The sequence below is a fragment of the Balaenoptera acutorostrata genome, chromosome 1 (assembly GCF_949987535.1).
Source record: "Balaenoptera acutorostrata chromosome 1, mBalAcu1.1, whole genome shotgun sequence".
Taxonomy (NCBI): domain Eukaryota; kingdom Metazoa; phylum Chordata; class Mammalia; order Artiodactyla; family Balaenopteridae; genus Balaenoptera; species Balaenoptera acutorostrata.
This window is the reverse complement of record NC_080064.1, coordinates 36842408-36862863: the sequence shown is the minus strand read 5'-3', so window position 1 is coordinate 36862863 and position 20456 is coordinate 36842408. Positions and strand designations below refer to the sequence as shown.

Genomic DNA, 20456 nt, shown 5'->3' with positions numbered 1-20456 from the left:
ATTCCTTAAAAGGGGGATTACCAGGCTTTCCCAGCTCAGGTGGGAACCATTCATTATGTTAAGGTCAGAGCTCACGGAGGTGGTAGGGCCCAGAACGTCGTTTTCTTTTTTTCTTTTTTTTTTTTTTTTTGGCAATAATTAGTTGGGTTTTGGTTTTATTTATTTATTTATTTATTTATGGCTGTGTTGGGTGTTCGTTTCTGTGCGAGGGCTTTCTCTAATTGCAGCAAGTGGGGGCCACTCTTCATCGCGGTGCGCAGGCCTCTCACTGTCGCGGCCTCTCTTGTTGCGGAGCACAGGCTCCAGATGCGCAGGCTCAGTAATTGTGGCTCATGGGCCCGGTTGTTCCGCCGCATGTGGGATCCTCCCAGACCAGGGCTCGAACCTGTGTCCCCTACATTGGCAGGCAGATTCTCAACCACTGTGCCACCAGGGAAGCCCTGACGTCATTTTCTTAAGTGAAAATATGTAGATGTCAGAGGGCTTGGTGACCTAAGCTGGGCACAGAAGATGGTTCCTGGCTGACTGGGAGGCTGTCAAAACCATCACTGGCTTGGACAAGGCTGGGGTTTCCCAGCTCAGAACCTAGTACCCATGACTTCCCAGAGAGGCACAACCAAGATGAAGAAATACATCTCTGGCTTTGGCCAGAGTTCTCTCCAGTTGACTGAAGAGACTGACTACTGAAACTCCCCACAGCTGAGGCCAGAATCCTTTTTAACTCTGAAGTTCCCTGTGGAGCTGATCTTAACAACTTAGTTCCCTCTTCCTTGGGAAGGCCCTTCAGAAATCTAAGCATTTTTTTCTTCGCCTAAAATCCCCCTCCTCTCAGGTCTTCCCCCAGGCCGACCTCAGAGAGTAAATGATAGTAATGGCTTGCTGAATGAACTAATCATGAGAAGGTGACATCTAAATACAACATGTCACCTTATGAGCCTATACTCACCTCATGAGTATATTGGAAGGTGGGAAAACGGAAGTGGGGGACCTGGGTTTCTCTAGGCCTTAGAAAGTTTCCTTTTGTAAAAAATTTCTTTCACAGCTCAGAAGTGAGGCCCCCCTTCACTTTCTTCTAAATACGTGCAACCTCGACACTACAAGTCCCATAAGGCCTGCGGTGGGGAGTCACCATCTTGGCGCACCTTCGCGCGCATGTCGGCGGGAGAGCGAGCCTTTGGGGAGAAGAAGCCCCGCCCCCATGCAGCCCATTGGTCGGAGGACCCGGCTGCGGGCTCAGCGGTTGGCCATCGCGCCCGCCCGTCCGCCGCGTCGGCCGGGGTCAGAGTGCGCGGAGGTGAGTCGGTGTGTTGTGGACTCGTGGTGCTGGCTGCCGCTGTTGAGGCGGCCGGGAACGGGCGGTGGGGAGCGGGCGGAGCTGGCCCTGCCTCTGCCTGGCCGGCGCCGCAGTCGGCGCGGGCCGCGCCCGCCGCCGTAAACTGCCCTGAGCGCCTGCTCAGGCCGAGGGAGAAGTCGGGGCCTGCACCTGGAGGGAGCCTGCCGCGCTGGCCCCGAGGAGGGGGCGTTGCCATGGCGACAGCCTCTCCCGCTGCTGACGGGGGGCGGGGGCGGCCCTGGGAAGGAGGGCTGGTCTCCTGGCCCCCTGCTCCTCCCCTTACAATCCCCTGGACTTGGATGGGCCCGAGTTGGGGGCAACACCCCGGGGTGGGTGATGCGGCGAGGCCCCCCCAGATTGGGCCCTGGTAATGCATGCGGGGTGAGGGTCGCGGCGCGCAGTTTGTGCAGCCTGGGGTGCTGGCCCATGTGCTCACCCTGGATGCATGGTCTACTGAGAAACGTTTTGGCGGAGAGGGAGAGGGGCAGGGCTTTGAAAGACAGGCTGGGTGAGGTGATTAAGCATGCTGACTTCCTACCTGGGATTACTTAGGAGGAGGAAGAGAGCTTTGACCAAAGAGGATTGAAACCTAGCAAGGAGATGGTAGAGAGAACATTCCCTTTACCCTCTCCCCAACACACACACAGACACACAAGCTTAGCAGTTTACTTCTTTTTGTAAATCTGTAGCGGTGGTCGTAGTTACGGTGGAAGGATTGAATAAGGGGCCTAACTTGGCTAGCTTTCTGTTTGCTTTTCCTGCAAATGCTCCAGCAACAGGTGTTTTCTTAAAACAAAAAGGCATGAACTTGGATTGGGGCTTGATTGTGAGTTCTTGCAAAATATAACTGCTCCTTGTTGACTTGGAAGATGCTGAACGTGGCTTCTCATTGGGTGTTTGGATTCTGTCCTTAGGGCTGGATTTTGCAAACTGATAGTACCCATCATTCCCTCTGCCCTAGGTCTCTGGCCACTTCTCTGGTATTAGTTCTTGTCAGACATTTTATCAGTCTCCCAGGCGAAGGGCAAAAAACCAGGAATCCCATTGGCTAAAGACCGTACACTATTTGAACGATAGTAGGTTGTGATTGGCTGAATGATTTTTGATTGTAGAGTTTCTACCAGAAATTGGCTTCATCAAATTCTGCTTTATTCTGACTTTATCATACACAGCATGCCTTGTTTTGGTGGGTTCATGCTTGGAGCTTAAGTATATTATACCTGAATCCCCTAGCATTTGAAAGCCAATTTATAAACAGGGACTTGGAGTGTGACTCCACTAATGTGTGTGTCTGTGATCTTGGTTAGAAACCCACTTGGCTGCCTTTCGTGGGGGGGGGTTGGGGGAAGTAGCTGCCGGGAAGTGATTGATAAGGTTTCCTTTATGGATTCTGTGGTGCTTCACTGGAGCTCAGAGCACTTTGGCAACTTAAGCACTCCAAATTAAAAGCTCATTAACAATTCCTGCCCAAAGATCCTGTAAATAATCGGCTAGCTAGGTCACAGAGCTTGGCTGAGAGCTCTCCTTGCAACTTGAAATTTCCAAATAAAAGTGCTTTTATTCCCTTTCATTTTGAAAAGTGTTTTCTTTGTGGTGGGGTAGGTTGGCGAGTGGCATTTTCCCAGGGGATCTGAGTAGAATAAAGTGTTAAATGTGTAGAGTGGTAGACAGGAATAGATTGGTTCCAAACCTAGGTGTTTCTTTGTGCAAGGGCGTTGCTAGCTTACAAGGGCACCTCTGCAACTTCTAATCCTTTGGAAGATCTGATGAGTAAAAGGTGCAAGATTTAAGTTATCTGAAGAGAAACCGGAGTATGGAAAATCTGAATTAAGTGATAAATATGATAGGTGTCCATTGATGATTTGATTTGGGCTTTGATTACCTTGACTTTTTTAGAACTTGAGGCAGACCTGGATATATCCTGCAAGTGTTTCCTGGTCTGTGTGGCCATTTGCAGTATGGCCTGTGGCTTTGTGGCAACCAGTGTTTCCCCCAATCCCTGCTTCAGTTCCTGAGTTTTGAATATTGTCAGCCTTTACTAGTGTCCCCTCCTCGGCTAGACTAGGATTTGGGATTATCCAGAGAGCCACGACTTCATGGCCATCTCTCTCAGTCCAAGCTCAGATATTGTAAATGTTTAGTATTTCTAGGAGATAAACCTCCTTAGGAAGAAAAGTATGCCACTAGAGAAGATGAAATTCATCATTGCAAAAGTATATATTGTTGACCATTGAAAAACGCAGAGGTTAGGGTAACCGACTCCCCACACAGTTGAAAATCTGCTTATAACTTTTGACTCCCCAAAAACTTAACTACTAATAGCGTTGACCAGAAGCCTTACTGATAACATAAGCAGTTGATTAACACATATTTTGTATGTTATGTGTATATCTACTTATATTTAATGCATTCATGACATCCTAACTTTCTCTTAATTTTTTTTGGTATTTCTAGGCTATGTGGTTTATCTGCAGGTTTTTTCAAATTGTCACAAATCTCCAAAAAAATCTCCCAATATATTTATTTATTGAGAAACATCTGCACATAAGAAGTGGACCTGCGCAGTTCAAACCTGTGTTGTTCAAAGGTCAACTGTAGTACTAGTAGCTTCTGAAAGCTCTGTACTGGCACTGTGCTTCCACGTAGATAACTGTTATCCCAAAGTAGTTTGAGTTTAGGAGTTTGAAGTATAGTGTGATCTTTTAGTTGTTTCAGACAGTACTGAAATAGACTTGTTGCAGAGATCTGTATTTATCCACAGCATTGGGGCTTTCCAGCTCTCACAGAACCTTCAGCATCCCCAGCGGCCAGTCTTGGCATCTTCGAAGTAAGGAGAGGTGAGAATCCTGTTGCATGGTCAAGGTTTGGCTTGACTTCTTCCTTATGAGTATTTGGGCTTGGAGGGTGGGGAGTGGGGACTGGTGCAGACTGTACTTTTCTGTAGCTTTTTCTGACAAGATACCATATGCTAAAAGACTACTGAAACTTACCCAAAGTCTATAAAGTGGTGAGAGTTGAAGGTGGGATATCCATACTTTCAAGTTCTGCCATGATTTCTCAGTGGGCATTACATGAGCACCTACTTGAAGTTCAGGAAGGTTGAATAGAGCCGGAATAATCCTTTATCCTGAGAAATACACATCTTAAGACAATAGGAAGGATCACATTTATTTGGCTTGTGATAAATGCATTTGACCAAGGCCTTTGGGATCTTGGTCACATACATTTATCAAATTTGGGTTGTGGGTCACCTTTGGGTGGATGATTAATCCCAGTCTGTCTCCGTTTTACGAGGATCGGGGCTGGCTAAAAAGGTAGACTCTGACAATTGATATCCAGGATGTCAGATGCTGTTTGTTGAATAACTGAGGTCCAGGCATTTTGCTTGGTGGTGGGATTGTGGTGGTGAGCAAGACAGCTGCTATCCCTGACACCAAAGAGCTTACAGGTTCATGGGCGAGACAGATAGTATTTAAGCAGTCACAAGACCTCTGAGAGTGCTGTAACGAGGTAAGTATATGTGCTTGAGAGTACTTAGAAGGATCTCCAGCCCAGACTGGTGGGTTCAGGGAAGGCTTTTCAGAGGAAGTAAACTACTCAGCTAGAATTAGATGAAGATGTGAAGAACCAAGTGTGAAGGTCAGAGCTTTGTTGAGTTTGAGAAACTGAAGTTCAGTGTGATTGAAACATAAAGTACTCAGTGGGCAGGAGACAGGAGAATACAGTGAGAAATTAAGGAGAAAAGGTAAGCAGAAGCCAGGGCCTTATAAACTCTTAGGATTAAATGGTGGGTAGAAAAAAAGTTTAGACTAGGTCAGCAAACTTTTACTGTAAAGGACCAGATAGTAAATATTTAGTCTTTATGGGTTTGTGTCACAACTGTTTACTCTGCTGCTAAAGCACGAAAGCAGCCATAGTAGGAGAATGAGTGAGCATGGCTGTGTTCCAGTAAACTTTATAAAAACAGGTGGCAGCTGGATTTGGCCTGTGGACCAACCACTGGATCAGACCATCATAAAAGCCGTGAGAAGCCATTGAAAGGTTTTAAGAAGTGGACTGATACTAGATTTGTGTTTTAGAAAGTTTGCTTTAATTTCAATGTTCAGTGTTAAGAATGGATTGAAGGGGATAGTACCTGAGACAGACCAGTAAGGAGGCTGTGGCAGTTACATGGGTAACATTTTCACCTTTGAGGCAGTGTTTTGACAATTAAAAATTGAGTATACCTGAATCTTTGCATCTTTGTGTATACTGGTTCTCTTTGCTAATTTCCTGGCCATCTACTTGAGCTTAAAGGATGTCTACCAGAGAAATTGTTGGCGATACCAGCTCCTATTTCACAGACTAGAAAAGATGTGGGAAGGACAAGTTGGTGTGGAGTGAATGAGAAGTTTGGGGGAACTCTTTTCTATTGAAAGTAGTAGTGAATAAATGTAGCTGGGGAGAGATTTTGGTCTTTGGTCTCATAGCTTAATGTTAGTTGCTTTGAATTTCTTGAACTGTACACACGGAGGGGGACCCATTTTCCTAAGCTTCCCAGGGAATTGCCTCATTCTCTGTATGTCCTACTTAGTCTTCTTCTTTGCTTGCTTCTAAGAAACTGATGATCTTTTTCTGGTTTTGAGAGTGTCTCCTAGTTGAGTATGATGGTATGTGTCAGGTACAGGGATCAAATAAAGTATTTGTTGAGTGTCTGATGAATTGTCTTCCTCTTCCTGCAAGCTCCGGTGTGCATTGCTAGAGGTTTCTGATAACAGTGCTTATGTGACCTTGGGCAAATGACTTACCTCTCTGAGTTTAGCTTTTCTATCTGTAAAATGGAACTTAATAGGTTGGTTAAAGGATTTAATGAGATGTAAAACTCTTAGCAAGGTGTCCTTAACTTTTGTTACTAACAATATTTTACACAATTTTTTTTTTAATTTATTTATTTATTTATTTATTTATTTATTTATTTTTGGCTGTGTTGGGTCTTCGGTTCGTGCGAGGGCTTTCTCCAGTTGCGGCAAGCGGGGGCCACTCTTCATCGCGGTGCGGGGACCGCTCTTCATCGCGGTGCGCGGGCCTTTCTCTATCGCGGCCCCTCCCGTCGCGGGGCACAGGCTCCAGACGCGCAGGCTCAGCAATTGTGGCTCACGGGCCCAGCTGCTCCGTGGCATGTGGGATCTTCCCAGACCAGGGCTCGAACCCGTGTCCCCTGCATTAGCAGGCGGATTCTCAACCACTGCGCCACCAGGGAAGCCCTTACACAATTTTTTAAAAAGCATGTAGCAATTGGGTGACTTGGCCTTTGGCTTAGTACATTTGGGGTGCTCCCAGTTGTCATTGTGGCCATGTGATAGAAACCTAGCCCCTGGCAGAGGCAGCCAGCAAACAGGAGGAAATTATAACTAAAGCAAGATGCTGCTCTTCATAATGGAAAATCTTCAGACAGCAGGAGTCCCATTCGGAATTCCAGAACTTTCTTCAGGGTGGACCTTAGCCCCAGCACCATCAGTGAAGTGAACTGAGTGAGCAGCTACCCGAAAGAAATTCACCGAAGTGTGACCAGTCATTTTCCTGGTCTGTCGGGGTCGTTTATTAATGTTGCAACCCTTGTGGCTTTGTAAAGTGCCTCTTGAATGCTGTTTATTACTTTTCATCACCACTCTGGGAAGCGGGTCAGGTGGTCAGCATTATTGTCCCTGCTACGCATGTGAGGAAACTGAGGCCCAGGAAGGTTAAGTGTGTTGTCCGAGGTCATGCTGCGAGGTACTGTTAGAGCTGGTGCAGAGTTGCCCCCAGATGAAATTGTGTGAGTTTATTGCTGTGATTTCTCTTCCTTTGAGTGAGAGATGTATAGTCATTGCAGAACTGCAGTCTGATGCATGTCTTATCCATATCTCCTAGTCTTGATCTGGGTCCCTTTATCCACTTGGTCCTGTTGGGTTTTAATTGATGACTGCTAGGAACAGGCCTGCTGGGAAGCAGATTCCCTTTGGGTCATTGTTTTTAGTCCATCCTCCTTTGGGGACATTCTTGGGGGAGCCTTGGGTGACGAGAGATTGCTTTGATATGTTCAGAATTGTGCCTTGTGCCCCACAGCTACAGGTAAAATCAAAAGGCGGATAATTTATGGGAGTGTCAGAGCTGGCCGCTGGCACCTCAGGAAGCCATTAGTATGCCTGTTCAGACCCTCTGTGTCCTTGCAATTGATTCCTCTTTGCATGAGCTTGATTTGGGAAGCTGTAGATCTGTGGGTAGTGATTGGATGTGACAGTCCAAACACCGGTCCCTAAATTAATCCTTTTAATAGTATTCTGGCACCAAGGCAATGCTTGCTCACTCTCTGTCTCTAACTGGGGAGGACAGAACTGGGGGGAGGTGGGTAGGAAGAAGGAGAGAGAAAGAAAGAAAAGAAGCTTTTCCTGCTTCTTAGGCCCTGCTCTGTTCTGCCATGTTCTGATTCCAGAGCAGTTGACATCATAATTCATTCAGCCGACATTGCCTCACACTTACTTTGTGCCTGCCCCTGCGCTGGGGATACAGAAATGAATAAAATGTGGTCCTTGCCCTCAAGGATCTATGTTTAGCTCAGTGTTCCTCAGACTTTTTAAACTCATATACTCCTTAGATGGAAAAAGCTAATCTTACACATTTCTTTAATGCTGCTTGAAATTTTAAACTGGATTCAAGGGTCTGACAAAAAACAAGTACAGGAAATGATCTCTTCAGGGACTTCCCTGGCGGTCCGGTGGTTGAGGCTCCCTGTGTCCACTGCAGCGGGCATGGGTTTGATCCCTGGTTGGGGAACTAAGGTCCCACATGCTGCGCGGCCAAAGAAAAAAAGAAATGATCTCTTCAAATATGCCTTTTTACACACACATACACCCCTACAGCTGCTATCTTCCATCCTTCTCACCCGACTTGCTGAAAATTACTGCTAAGAGGAGAAACAGATAACTAAAATCTTACAATATAGTGAGATAAAAGTTAAACTGTGCTACTGGATCACTTAAGCAATTAACTTTCTGATGAGGTGTCAGAGAAAGCTACTAAAAGGGGAAGATTTGTGGCAGTTGGGCTCCTTAGTTGTGGCTCGCTGGCTCCTTAGTTGCGGCACATGGGCTCCTTAGTTGCTGCATGCGGACTCCTTAGTTGTGGCATGCGAACTCTTAGTTGCAGCATGCATGTGGGATCTAGTTCCCTGACCAGGGATGGAACTTGGGCCCCCTGCATTGGGAGCGCAGAGTCTTAACCACTGTGCCACCAGGGAAGTCCCCCTGTTTCCGCTTTTGTACCCAGGCTGCAATTTGTTTTTCTTATTAGAAACAAATTGGAGTGATTTGGACAGACTTAATTATTGCTATGGTTGAGTTCCTTTTAGTTAAAGTCATACCTTAGCTCAAAAGAAAAACTATAGTTGATATGCATTGTTAGCCCTATGGCTGATGGGAGAATCAGCCAAGTGGAGAAAGTGGGCCCTTAAATGTGGGAGAGGAGAACAGGGCCCTGAAGAGCTGAGTGCCTCTGAGCCTTAGTGTTCTCATGTGTAAAATGGGAATACTGTTACCTATTTTGCTTGATGGTTGGGAGGCTTAAATGAGATGAAATATGTAAGTCACAACTACGGTGCCTGGCTTGTAGTAGATTTTCACAAAATAGTGTTTCACTTTCCTCTTTCTCATGTATTAGCAATAGCTCCCTTTTGCTGAGAACTTACTATTGTGCAAAGCACTTTGTACATATTGTATGGTCTAATTGAACCGCTAAGAGATAGGTATTTTTGTTACAGCTATTATTACAAAGAGCATGTGGTGGAGGCAGGATTTGAACCTGTGCTTGTCTAATACGGCATTTTAACAACTAGCTGTATGACTCCTTGTTTCTGTTCCAGTTCTCCCTTTCGGAAGCAGGGGTATAGCAGGTTCTGTGTACCTCCCCTCTGGGGTCAGATGCTGTCTACAAGTGTGGGAGGAGCTTACAGGGATGAGAGTACCATACCATACCCTGCCCTTCCTCCATTTCTATCCTATTTACCATGTGTTAGGAAACTAGCCTTTGCTCCCTCTCGTGTGTGGGGTCACAACTGACGTGCAGGTCTTTGCAAAGAGATGTTTCCCATCCTTGGCCCCTTGAAGGAGTTTGCCCAAGCTACTGAATGTGGCTGATGGGTTAGTAAACAGCAGGCAAATCACAAACAGGTACTTCTTTTTCTGTGCTGCCTTGAGTTGCTGAGACAGGCTAATTGAAGGGGAGAGCGAGCCTCCTACGGCCTGTGATGTTGCCATCAGAATTTGGTATTCCTGAAGGTCTTTAGTGACTTTAGCTCTTCTGATAGTTTGGGATTAGCAGCTGCTTCTGATGTTGGACAAGTTCTCCCTAGCCCTGTCTTGGAGCAGAAGCAGCTGAAGCTACAGGTCTAGGGGGTGATGGGGTGTAGAGAGGAGAAGAGTGTTTTGTTGAGGTGAGGACCCAGCTTTAGAGTTCCTGCTTGCATTCCACTTTGGCGCCATCAGGAAGTCGTGTAGAGGTTCTAAGCTTTTGTAGGGGTGTCAAGCTTTGTTCTGCCTTAGGCCGAGCCCTCAGGCCCCTGGCCTCCACTTGTGAGGCTACAGAAAAGCTTGGGGGACAAATGCTGGTGTCTGCTCCTTGTGTTGGGGCAGTGGCTGGAGGCTCTGAACTGGGGGTCGGGAGCCATGGGTTCTCTTCTTACCCTTACTTGCTCTGTGAACCTTGGACTGTCCTTTTCTCTTTCTGGGGCTCATTTTCCCTGGCTTGCTGGACTGCGTCTTCTCTTAGGTTTTCTTTCACCTTTGACAGTCTATGATTTTCACAGAAAGTGCTCTGGCAGTTAAGAATGCATTCATTAGATTGAAAATTATGACTTTTGAAGGCATGCAGTTTATTTATATTTTTCCCAGGTTATTTTTAGCCGCCTGAGACAGGGCCTGTGACTGAACAAGTTGCAGACAGTTGTTACCGTGTTCTCTGTGGATGCCTCTGTGGCTTAGGTGTCTGAGCACTTGTGCTACTGCAGGTCAGATTGGAACAGGGACTTCCCCGAGACTGGGAACTGGGTACTCTGTGGCTGTCCCATGTGCTTCTAGTGCGGACCCAGAACCTGCCTCAGTGCCTTGAAGTTTCTCTGGAATGCACCCCTGCCTCCCAGTCTCGCTTTTGTTTGTTTGTTTTTGGCCGCACAACGAGGCTTGCAGGATATTAGTTCCCTGACCAGGGATTGAACCCAGGCCCGCGGCAGTGAAAGCACCGAGTCCGAACCACTGGACCTCCAGGGAACTCCCCAGTCTGGCTTTTTATGGAGTGGATTGAACCCAGGGATGGTATAAACCCATACCCTCCCCAGAGATCCCAAGTATATGTGGCTGGGGAGATGGGGTGGGAGAGGACCCCATATTTCATGATGGGCTTCTCTTCTTTTCTCTCCCCCAGACTCCCCTGGCCTGTATGTGGATATTAAAGGATGGCCCCCTCCCTTTGCCCTTCCTTCCCCCCTCCAGTAATGGAAGGCTATAAAATGTCTATTTACCTAAGACGCCAGAATGACTCCTCTGTGGGTCCACTAATCTGGTGATTTGGTGCTCCCCTGGTCTCTCAGGTAAATAGAAATTGAGGCTTTTTATAAAGGCATATTATTTCCCTCATTAAATGTGTGTTTTGGCACATGCGTTATTTACCTGACCGACAGTAATGGCTGCAGAGGAGCCATTGTGTCTGTTGTGTAAATACTGTGCACATCCTCCGGGGGCTGTGGTGCAGGCCTGCTCCTCCAAATCGGGCTGGCCCTGTGGCAGTCCCTGTTTTCCTCTCCCCTGCCCCACTGGGGGACTGGTCCCTTTATTTTGAGGAGAGAATCATTCGTTTTCCTCTTTGCCATAGGCTACTTACTACCTTTAATTTGCTAGGAGGAGGAAATGGGTGTCAGAATAAATGTGTGTAAATCTTCGTCTCTGGTGAAAGCTGGTGAGGAGATAGATATACACAGAATCATAAACTGTTCCTTTTGAGTTCTGCCCCTCAACTAGATTCTCAAAGTCCTGGCTGATGATATAAGTTGTAGACTTATATTCTGCAAACTTGTGACTAAAATATAATGACATCAGCAGAAAGGGGCAATCTCTAAGATGTCAGAGGGTTGGCAGGCAAGTGGAGCGCCTCTGCAGGGAGTGCAGGGATATTTCCCGAGCAGGCTCTAGAGGTGACAGAGATGCCCAGTGAGGGGGCACTGGGCAGGGGCACTTAGGATGGAGACTCCGTGCTTTGAGGGCTGCCAGAGGAGAGTGTGCAGCCTACCCTCTGTGGCAGTACGGGGAGATGGCTCCCTCACATACTGTTCTCTGTTTCTTTTTTTTTTAAACAACATTGCATGTGGTTAAAAAAAAATTTTTTTTGAAGTTTGAAATAGGCCAAATTTACATAAAAGTTGGAAGTAGGGTACAAAGAATTTTTTTCCTGAACCATTTGTGAGTTAAGTTGCCTACCTAACACCCCATCACCCTAAATACTTTGCGTGCATTTCCTATGTGCAAGGACATTTTCCTACCTAACCATAACACAACCATCAAAATGAACATTCATATGTTACCTCCATCTAATCCTCAAACCCCATTCAAGTTTTGCCAGTTGTCCCAGTAATGTTCTTTGCAGCAAAATGATCCAGTTCAGAATCGTGCATTACATTTAGTTACCAAGTCTCTCATCTCTTATAGACTTTTCTCAGTAAACGTTCCTTGAGATTCATGATCTTGATACTTTTGAAGATTACAGGCTGGTTATTGTGTAGACTGTCCCTCATTCAGGGTTTGTCTGATATTTTCTCATGATTAGATTCAGGTTATGCATCTTCGACAGGAGTATCACAGAAATGATGCTTTGTTTTTCTCATTGCGTCCTATCATGTGATGCAAGATTTTGATTAATCCCATTATTGATGATGTTCATTTTGCTCACTTGATTAAGGTGATGTCTTCCAGGCTTCTCCATTGTAAACTTATTCCCTGTTATAATTAATAAGCATTCTGTGGGGAGATACTTTGAAACTATGTGAAATCCCTTACCAAACTTTAGTTTTTAAAATTTATTTACTTATTTATGTATTTATTTTTATCTTTATGGCCTCATGGTTTCCTTTTTTTATTCAGTGCATTATAATCCATTAATATCATTATTTACTTGCCAGTGGGAGCCCCTTCAAGCTGGTTTCTGCGTCCTTTTGAGCATTTCCTTGCTTTCTGGCACAACAGGATGTTCTAGGCTCATCTTGTACTTTCTCTGCCACAGCCCTGGAATCAGCCAGTTCTCCAAAGAGCTCTAGTTCTTTCAGTGGAGGATGTTGTTTAGAAGGCAGCTAGGTGCTAGATGTGCACATTGCTATCAGAGTGTTGCTGCTCCCTGGCCCTTCAGTAAGCAGAGCTAGAAAATATATATACATGTGTCTATATATTTGTGTATAGATATATACTCATCTTCATATGTACATCTAGCTTTATTTATTTAAATTTATTTATTTATTTATTTATTTTTGGCTGCATTGGGTCTTTCTTGCTGAGTGCAGGCTTTCTCTAGTTGTGGCGAGCAGGGGCTACTCTTCATTGCGGCGCGCAGGCTTCTCATTACGGTGGCTTCTCTTGTTGCGGAGCACGGGCTCTAGGCGCACAGGCCTGAGCACTTGTGGCATGCGGGCTCAGTAGTTGTGGCTCGCAGGCTCTAGAGTGCAGGCTCAGTAGTTGTGGCTCACAGGCTCTAGAGCGCAGGCTCAGTAGTTTGTGGCGCACGGGCTTTGTTGCTCTGCGGCATGTGGGATCTTCCCGGACCAGGGCTCAAACCCATGTCCCCAGGCAGGTGGATTCTTAACCACTGCGCCACCAGGGAAGCCCTAGCTTTATTTTATATATTATATATATATCAGAAACCATGAGTTCACACTCCAATTCCAATTCGACACCACAGATGTTTTTCCCTTTCCATGTTTTAATTCCATCCTCTAACAGTGAGAAACCTGGTCCCATTACCCTTAATATATGCCCTTTTTTGATCAATCCCTCTGTATGTAACTAATCTCCCGTTGTGGCCACTGCCCTTTCCCCCCTTGGGTACTCTTTCACCCTGCCTGTGAGTCCCCACATCAGGCTGCCGCTCCTTCTCCGCCAGCGGTGCCCTTCATACCCCACTAGGGCTGTGGCATGCTGCATCACACCTTCCTGCCTCTGTATGGATGCCTCCTCACCCAGCTTGGGCTCTGATACTCCCTCCCAGACCCTTCTGCTCCTCCCACTTCAACTGATGTAGACCCTACTTTCCTCTGCCACAACTAATGGCTCTAAAGCCATTAGATTGAATTTTTCAGGAAGGGGAGAAGAGCTGCCCTCTGTTTCTTGACTTGAGTTGAACTTGGTTTTTTTAAATGTAAGGGAAGTATGGAACCCAGTGACTGCTGATATGTGGAGGCCTGGTCTCCTAATGTCTGCTCTCAAGACTTTTTACAAGAGAGAAGCTTTTTTATGTGGGTGAAATCAGATGAGAAAGCAAGGCCTGCAGGCGTGAGGACCTCTGGCCATCAGTGTGTTGTCCATGGGAGGGGATAGGGCATATACAGTATGTAGTATGGGGGGTCTAGAGCAACCTGGGGGTGCAGGAGACATTGATGTTACTCTCTGAGGTTGCCTTATGCGTTGGATTTATAGGCCCAAAGTATGGGGGTCCAGGCTTGGCCAGGTGGGCATAGCCCAATAGGATAGTAGTAGTAATAATAGTAAGCTTATATTTATTGAGCCCTATGTGCCAGACCCTGCTCTTAGTGCTTTACATATGTCCTCTCATTTCACTCTCGCTTAAGGAGTAGGAGCTGCTATTGTCATTTTACAGGTGAGGAATTGAAGAACAGAGCTTGCCCAAGGTGCCATGGCAAATAAGTGGTAAAACCAGGATTCAAACCCAGAAGCCCTCCTTAATCATGATGCTTAATTGCCTGTAGTATTTGGCAGATGGAGTCTGATTGACTAAAAACACTTTATACCCTATATAAACACATTGGAAAACATTAAGACTTTCAGAAGTCCTTATGCATGACCTGACTTTGAGAGGTTAGAGAAAAGTTCTAAGGCCCTAACGGACTTTGGATTCAAACTAGAATGTGTAATCTGAGCAGACTGGTGTCTCCTATGTCAGCAAGGCTTCCAGTACTGTTCAGGAGTGAGTGACGTGAAGAGTTATTTTGGATTCCGGCTTTCAAAAGGATGTTGGCCCGTTTGCCTTTCCAAGGGATTCCATAATGAAACTCAAGCCAGCCTTTTTCTATCCCAGGCTACGGAGTTTGGCTGCATTTTTGAAGAGGCTGTAGGCCACGGTGAAAACAAGCACTACGCTTGTGCTAGAATCATGAAGAACTTAAAATACTTCTTGGTCTTTGTTCCACATGGAACCTCACTATAGGAATAGGGAAATTGAGGACCCACACCAGCATGTATCCTAATAAATATGCAGGCAAGTTACTGTAGGTCATTCCTTGAGTCCCGCGAGAGCTGGGGTGAGAAGTGATACTTGGCACGATCCATGTCCGCTCAGGTGGTAGTGACCTTGTTGCCTCTAGTGTGCTCTGGACTTCCCAGGCTGCTAGCCTCCTCCACGCTACAGGAGGGAGTGAGTGCCCATTGCAGTCTTTCAGAGGCAAGCTGTTGGCTCCGTCAGACTGGGGCTTCAGAAAGCTTAAACTATGGCCATTTCCGTATTGAGCAGCATGATTTCTTGTTTGACTTTGAGGATTAAAGTTGAGGGAATTTGAGTGTTGGGTATGAAATGGGAAAAACACAAAATTTCTGCTTTATTCCTGTTTCTTTTTTTTTTTTTAAGGAAGCTTGAGTTATTCGTGAGTAAAACTTAGGCTTTGATTTTTATATTTCGTTAGTCATCTAAGGAGCAGACATTCTGCAAATTTAAAGGGAAAACTTGAAAAGTGATTTGGATATTTTTTTTTTTTTTGCACGTGTACAACTCAGAAAACTTTACTAGACTTTTAGCAATGCTCCCATTACCACCACATCTGGGTTTTCTCTTTTTCTTCCCTATTTAAAAAAAGTCCTGCAGTCATTCAAGGCCTCTAGTAGAGAGTTAGTCTAAAGGCAGCGGAGGAAGGCCCGAGGCTGTTGGCAGCTGTGCTCTGCAGGCTTCGTTCATTCCCCCAGGTGCCACTTACTGGCTGGGGGCTGGGGAATCACCAGAATATGGTGAGCAAGCTCCCTGTGATGGGCTCTTGGGCTCTGCTCCTTTCCCGTTGGGAGAAGGAAGGAGGGCATGTGGAAACATCAAGATACAGACAGGAAAGCCAGGGACAATGGCTGGGAATGGAGCTGAGGAGAGAGTCCTGGGCATTTCCTGCTGTCTGTCTGGGTCTACTTAGCTCCCAGGACTGATTGTGCAACCGGGGCACCCCGGGTTACTTTGGGAAACTTAGCTTTAATGTTAACTGTTGCCACCTGAGAAGTGAACACAGAATTTTTCTCTCTCTCTTTTGAAGTTTAGAGCTCCACTTAAAGATCAAGGCCAGTGCTGCATCTTGTTTTGAGAATGGTCTGGGAGACTCAGAGCTGTCATAATACTGTGGGGGCCAGTATTAAGGGTCTTGAACTTCAGTAACGAATACTGGGATTTAGAAAATGGGCACAGAAACACTGGGGAGTGGTTCATGTTCTGTGACTATTCCTGAAGACCAGGTGGAACAGGGCCACGGTGGGAGGGAGTAACCCAGACTCTCTGTTCTTTTTTTTTTTTTTTTTTCTTTTTCTTTCTTTCTTTCTTTTTTTTTTCTTTTAAACTTTCCTCCCCTAAGTTTTAGATGCTTCTGGATGTTCAATGCTAGCACCTTTACAGACTGGAGCAGCTCGATTTTCTTCATATTTACTTTCAAGAGCAAGAAAAGTGCTGGGCTCCCACTTATTTTCTCCCTGTGGTGTTCCGGAGTTCTGCTCCATATCCACCAGAAAGCTGGCGGCCCACAGCTTTGGCGCATCCATGGCGGCAATGATGTCCTTCCCTCCCCAGAGGTATCACTACTTTTTAGTGCTGGACTTTGAGGCCACGTGTGACAAGCCGCAGATTCATCCTCAGGTAACTGTTGCATCATTGCTTCAGCAAAGGTGGGGTGGGCAAGGAGGGAGGGAGGATAGACTTGCTTTCTGGGACCCAGAGGAACTTTCTCATGTCTTCTTGGCTTCTAGCTACTCATCTGGAGTTCCTGCCTAAGAAGCAGGACTTGACTCAGGCATCCTAGGGTAAGGTAGACCTGAGAGGTCTTTGTAGAGAACTGGGCACACTGTTTCTCTCTGGTCTCAGCCTTTGGGAATCAAAATGTTTCCTTCTGTCCCATCCTTCCTCTCTCCTTTCCCTTCCCTCCTGCCTTCTCCTGCTACTGCTGCATGTTCTTTTAGGGAATACTGTGTTAGCCTCCAGAATGGCCCCCAACGATCCCTACGTCCTGATATTCCCACCTTTGGTAGTTCCCCCCTCCTGCAATGAATGAGAGCTAGCCCTGTATAACCAACAGAGTAGAGTGGAAGAGACATTGCGTGACTTCTGAGGCTAAGTCATAAAAAGCGTCACAGTCCAACTTGCCCTTTTGGATCAGTTGCTATGGAAGAAGCCAGCCACCATGCTTTGAGGACACTCAAGCAGCTCTGGCGAGAGGCACATGTGTACCGGAACTGAGGCTCTTAGCTAAAAGCCAGTACCAACTTGCTGGTCATGTTTCTTGGCACTGTCTTGGAGGTGACTCTGCTGCCCCCAGTCAAGCCTTCAGATAACTACAGCCCCAGTGGACATCAGACTTCAACCTCAGGAGAGACCCCGAGCCAGACTGACCAGCCGAGCCACTCCTGAATTCCTGGCTCATCAAAGCTGTGGGAGATAATAAATGATTATTGATGTTTTAAGCCACTAAGTTTTGGGATGATTTGTTATGCAGCATTAGATAACCTGAACAACCATTGCTGGTCTGTTGGAAAGGAAAATTTCTTTGCTTGCATTTTTTTCTTAGTTACCAACTGTGTTCGGAGATCTTTTACCTTTTGAGGTAGTGCTGCTAAGAAGCTTTGATTAGCAGCAGAGAGACACGTGTGCTAGGTGATATTGGATTGCTTGGTGTTTGCTTTGGGGGCCTGATTGGGGGCCGATGTGGCAGTGCATTGTAGTGTGGGGGCCTTGGGTATGCCTGACTCTAGGACTGGAACTCTTCCCTGTAGGGCTGGATTATCAGGTGGGTAATTTGGGGGTTTGTAGACATGTGTGTCTGGGAGTAGCTTTCAGTAGTAAGAGGAGGAGAAGAGGATTGTAGCAGCAGGCACTTGGGAGACAGGGAGGTCCATTCAGAGGTAAACTGGGTTCGTTTCTCATGGTTGGTTTTTTTTTTCCAGGGAGGGGTTCTATCTTTAGGAGAGTAGATTATTTTCCATAAAGCAGATACCACAACCCTTTTACCTTTCCCTTTCTCCTTTCCTGTTTGTTTCCTATTCTCAAAGTAGTGGTCTGCCTTTGGGGGAGGATTGGAATCAGGCCTGCTGAGGCTTGGGAAGACAGGCGCTGGATGAGGAGAGCTTCCTAGGGGAAGGAACTTCGCATGAAAGGGAAGACGGCTTGGGGGCAGCCTGAGCCACACTTTCTTTCTCAGCCTCTTGCTCCTACCTGTGCTGTAGGGTCGTCTTCTCCACCTCCCCAAACTACTGGAGATTCTGTGGTGGGTGTACCTGGGTGGTGGGTGGGAGTTTTGGTTATGTAGATTCTCTTGCGTTGAGAATCAGGGAGCCATACCCCAATATACCATATTATTTCCCTTGCTGATGATTTCAGTTGCTGAGTAAGCCTTAGTAGGACCTGAGTCTAAAACCTAACACGTTGCTACTGCATAGGATTCATCCTTCTTCTGAAGCCTCATGATTGCTTGACACCTTCTTGATGACATTTCCTGCTTTCTGCTTCCTGGCACATGCCTATGTATATTTGTTTCTGAACTTTTCAGTTAGATTATAAGCTGAGATAATTATGTAGCTCTGTTCTCTTGTCCTACAGAGGGTCCTGCCAATGTTCCTGAAGGTGAAACTCGATTCATGTCTCAGTTTGGTCTGTTAGTATCACCTTTCATCTCTCTTTCAAGGGCATTGTTCTTTTAATTTTTTGTTCTTTTTATTTATCTATTGCAATGCTGAAGATATAATGCAGTACAGATTTAAATCACTTGTATCACCAACTTCCTTCCCAGACTTAGGCACCAGGGCCTTTTAGACCTAGACTGAGGTTGGGCTTCCTGCTTTTTACCAGGGTCTGAGCCTGATTAAAGATTATCTCCAGAATCAATGGACCCTGATGATGTGATTCCAAGGGCACTTAAGGAATTGGCTGTCCTGGTTCATTATTAGCAAAGCATTAGCTGTTACTTTAGAGAACTCAGGAAGAAGCATTTGCTGTCTTGCTTATCTTTAAAAGGCAAATACGAATGATCTTGGAAATTATAGACCCGTTAGTTTACTGTGATTCCAAAGAAGATACTTGACCTGATCGTCAGATAATCAATCAGCAAACAGCTAGAAGAGCATAGGGTACTGAGTAATAACTTACATGGGTTTGTGAAGAAGAGCAAATCCTGTCAGATCAATCTAACTCCTTGCTGTGACATAGTGATGGATTTGAGTGGATCTAGGGCAAGTGATAAATGTAATGCATCTCTACTTCATTAAGCCTTTACAATGCTGTGATCAACAGGGAAGAAGGTGAGTTTGGGACCAGACAGCTCTGTTGTTGAACTACCCCCTGGACCACTCTCAGGAAAGGGATGGGCAGCTTAGAAGTGACTTGAGACTTATTGTTATTGGCAGCTTAAAGCTACCCCCCCAACCCCACTTTCTTTTAAAAAAAAAAACCTTCCCTAAAGTTTGCATGTAGCAGGGTCCTGAAAGGATTCAGAGAAAGGTTGGAGGATGGATTGGAGAAGTTGTCAGTCCCAGATAGGATAGTGTCCTTCCACTGAGGTCCTCATAGGTCAGGTTCTCATCATAGCCTCTGTATTGTTTAGATCTTTTGGTCAACAAGGGCAGTGGAGAAATTGGAAAAGCTCAGGATAAGAGGAACAAAAATTAGGGAGCTCAGCTTGGTGCTCTGTGATGACCTAGATTGGGGGGAAAGGGGGGGGAGGGTGGTCCAAGAGGGAGGGGATATAGGTATACATATAGCTGATTCACTTCATTGTACAGCAGAAACTAACACAACATTGTAAAGCAATTTTACTCCAATAAAAAATAAAAAAGGAGGAACAAAAATTATTAGAGGCACAAAAATAAGACTTAGAAAGAAGAGAAATTGAATATGGTTTTAGTGACTGATTTCTTGTCCAGACTTGGAAGGAGTTGTTCCAAGGAGTATGATGATAACTTGCTCTTCATTTTAATAAGGACAAAAAAAGAATATAAGTGGAAGCAGGAAAGATTGAGATTTGGGATGAGAATGAACTTCTAGAAGAGACAGTAAAAGGACTAGAATATGGTGTGCAGGTTAGATCAGCCCTACCTAGCTCTCTCAGAACCTCTTGATGGCTGTCCACTTGACAGAGATACTTTGTGGACAAGGTCTGTGTGCCTCCTGGGGATGTGCTTGGACTGTGAATCAGAACCACCCCGGCTCCCCTGCTGCCTGGCTCCCAAGAGTTGAACACTTGAACACAGCGCACTTCTGATTCTTTTGGGAGTGTGTCATACCCCTCAGTTGCATAGGAGGCAGGAGCAAGTTTTGGGCCAGGGCCTCTCTGGAGGCTCGGCATAGGGTTCATTTCTCTCATCTGTGTCTGGTATTCAGAAATCCCTGAGTCAGCTTGTTGGGACTGTCCAAAAGGAATGCCACCATGCAAACTGACAGGTGCAAGCTTTGTTGTACTTGAGTAACAATATTGGTTGTAAACATGGTAAAACATCTGGTATTTCCCATTTGTCATAATTTTTACTGTTTATTTTTGTACTCTGTTCAGCTCACTGAAACTGGAGTGGTTGCTTTGCCAGTAACAGGCTTTCACCTTTCTGGTATTTGCACTCATTTTGTTTTATACATTTTGATTCAGATTAACATGATAGGTATTGGTTGAATATGAGAC

The 20456-nt window shown here is 45.8% G+C and overlaps 1 protein-coding gene across 10 annotated transcripts in view; it reads left to right on the top strand.

The window, feature by feature from the left end:
• The first annotated feature begins 1248 nt into the window (after positions 1-1248).
• Positions 1249-20456, top strand: part of ERI3 (ERI1 exoribonuclease family member 3) — a 128905-nt gene continuing 109697 nt past the window's right edge. For 3 of the 10 annotated variants that reach the window (XR_009008841.1, XM_057549973.1, XM_057549963.1), the window contains exons 1-3: positions 1384-1662; positions 4095-4170; positions 16158-16435. Coding sequence is in view for 8 of the 10 variants with exons in the window: in XM_057549973.1 (XP_057405956.1) it covers positions 1528-1662; positions 4095-4170; positions 16158-16435 (489 nt within the window). In the remaining 2 variants the exon portion in view is untranslated. The other 7 variants (XM_007164579.2, XM_057550000.1, XM_007164580.2 and 4 more) reach the window with 5 other exon arrangements.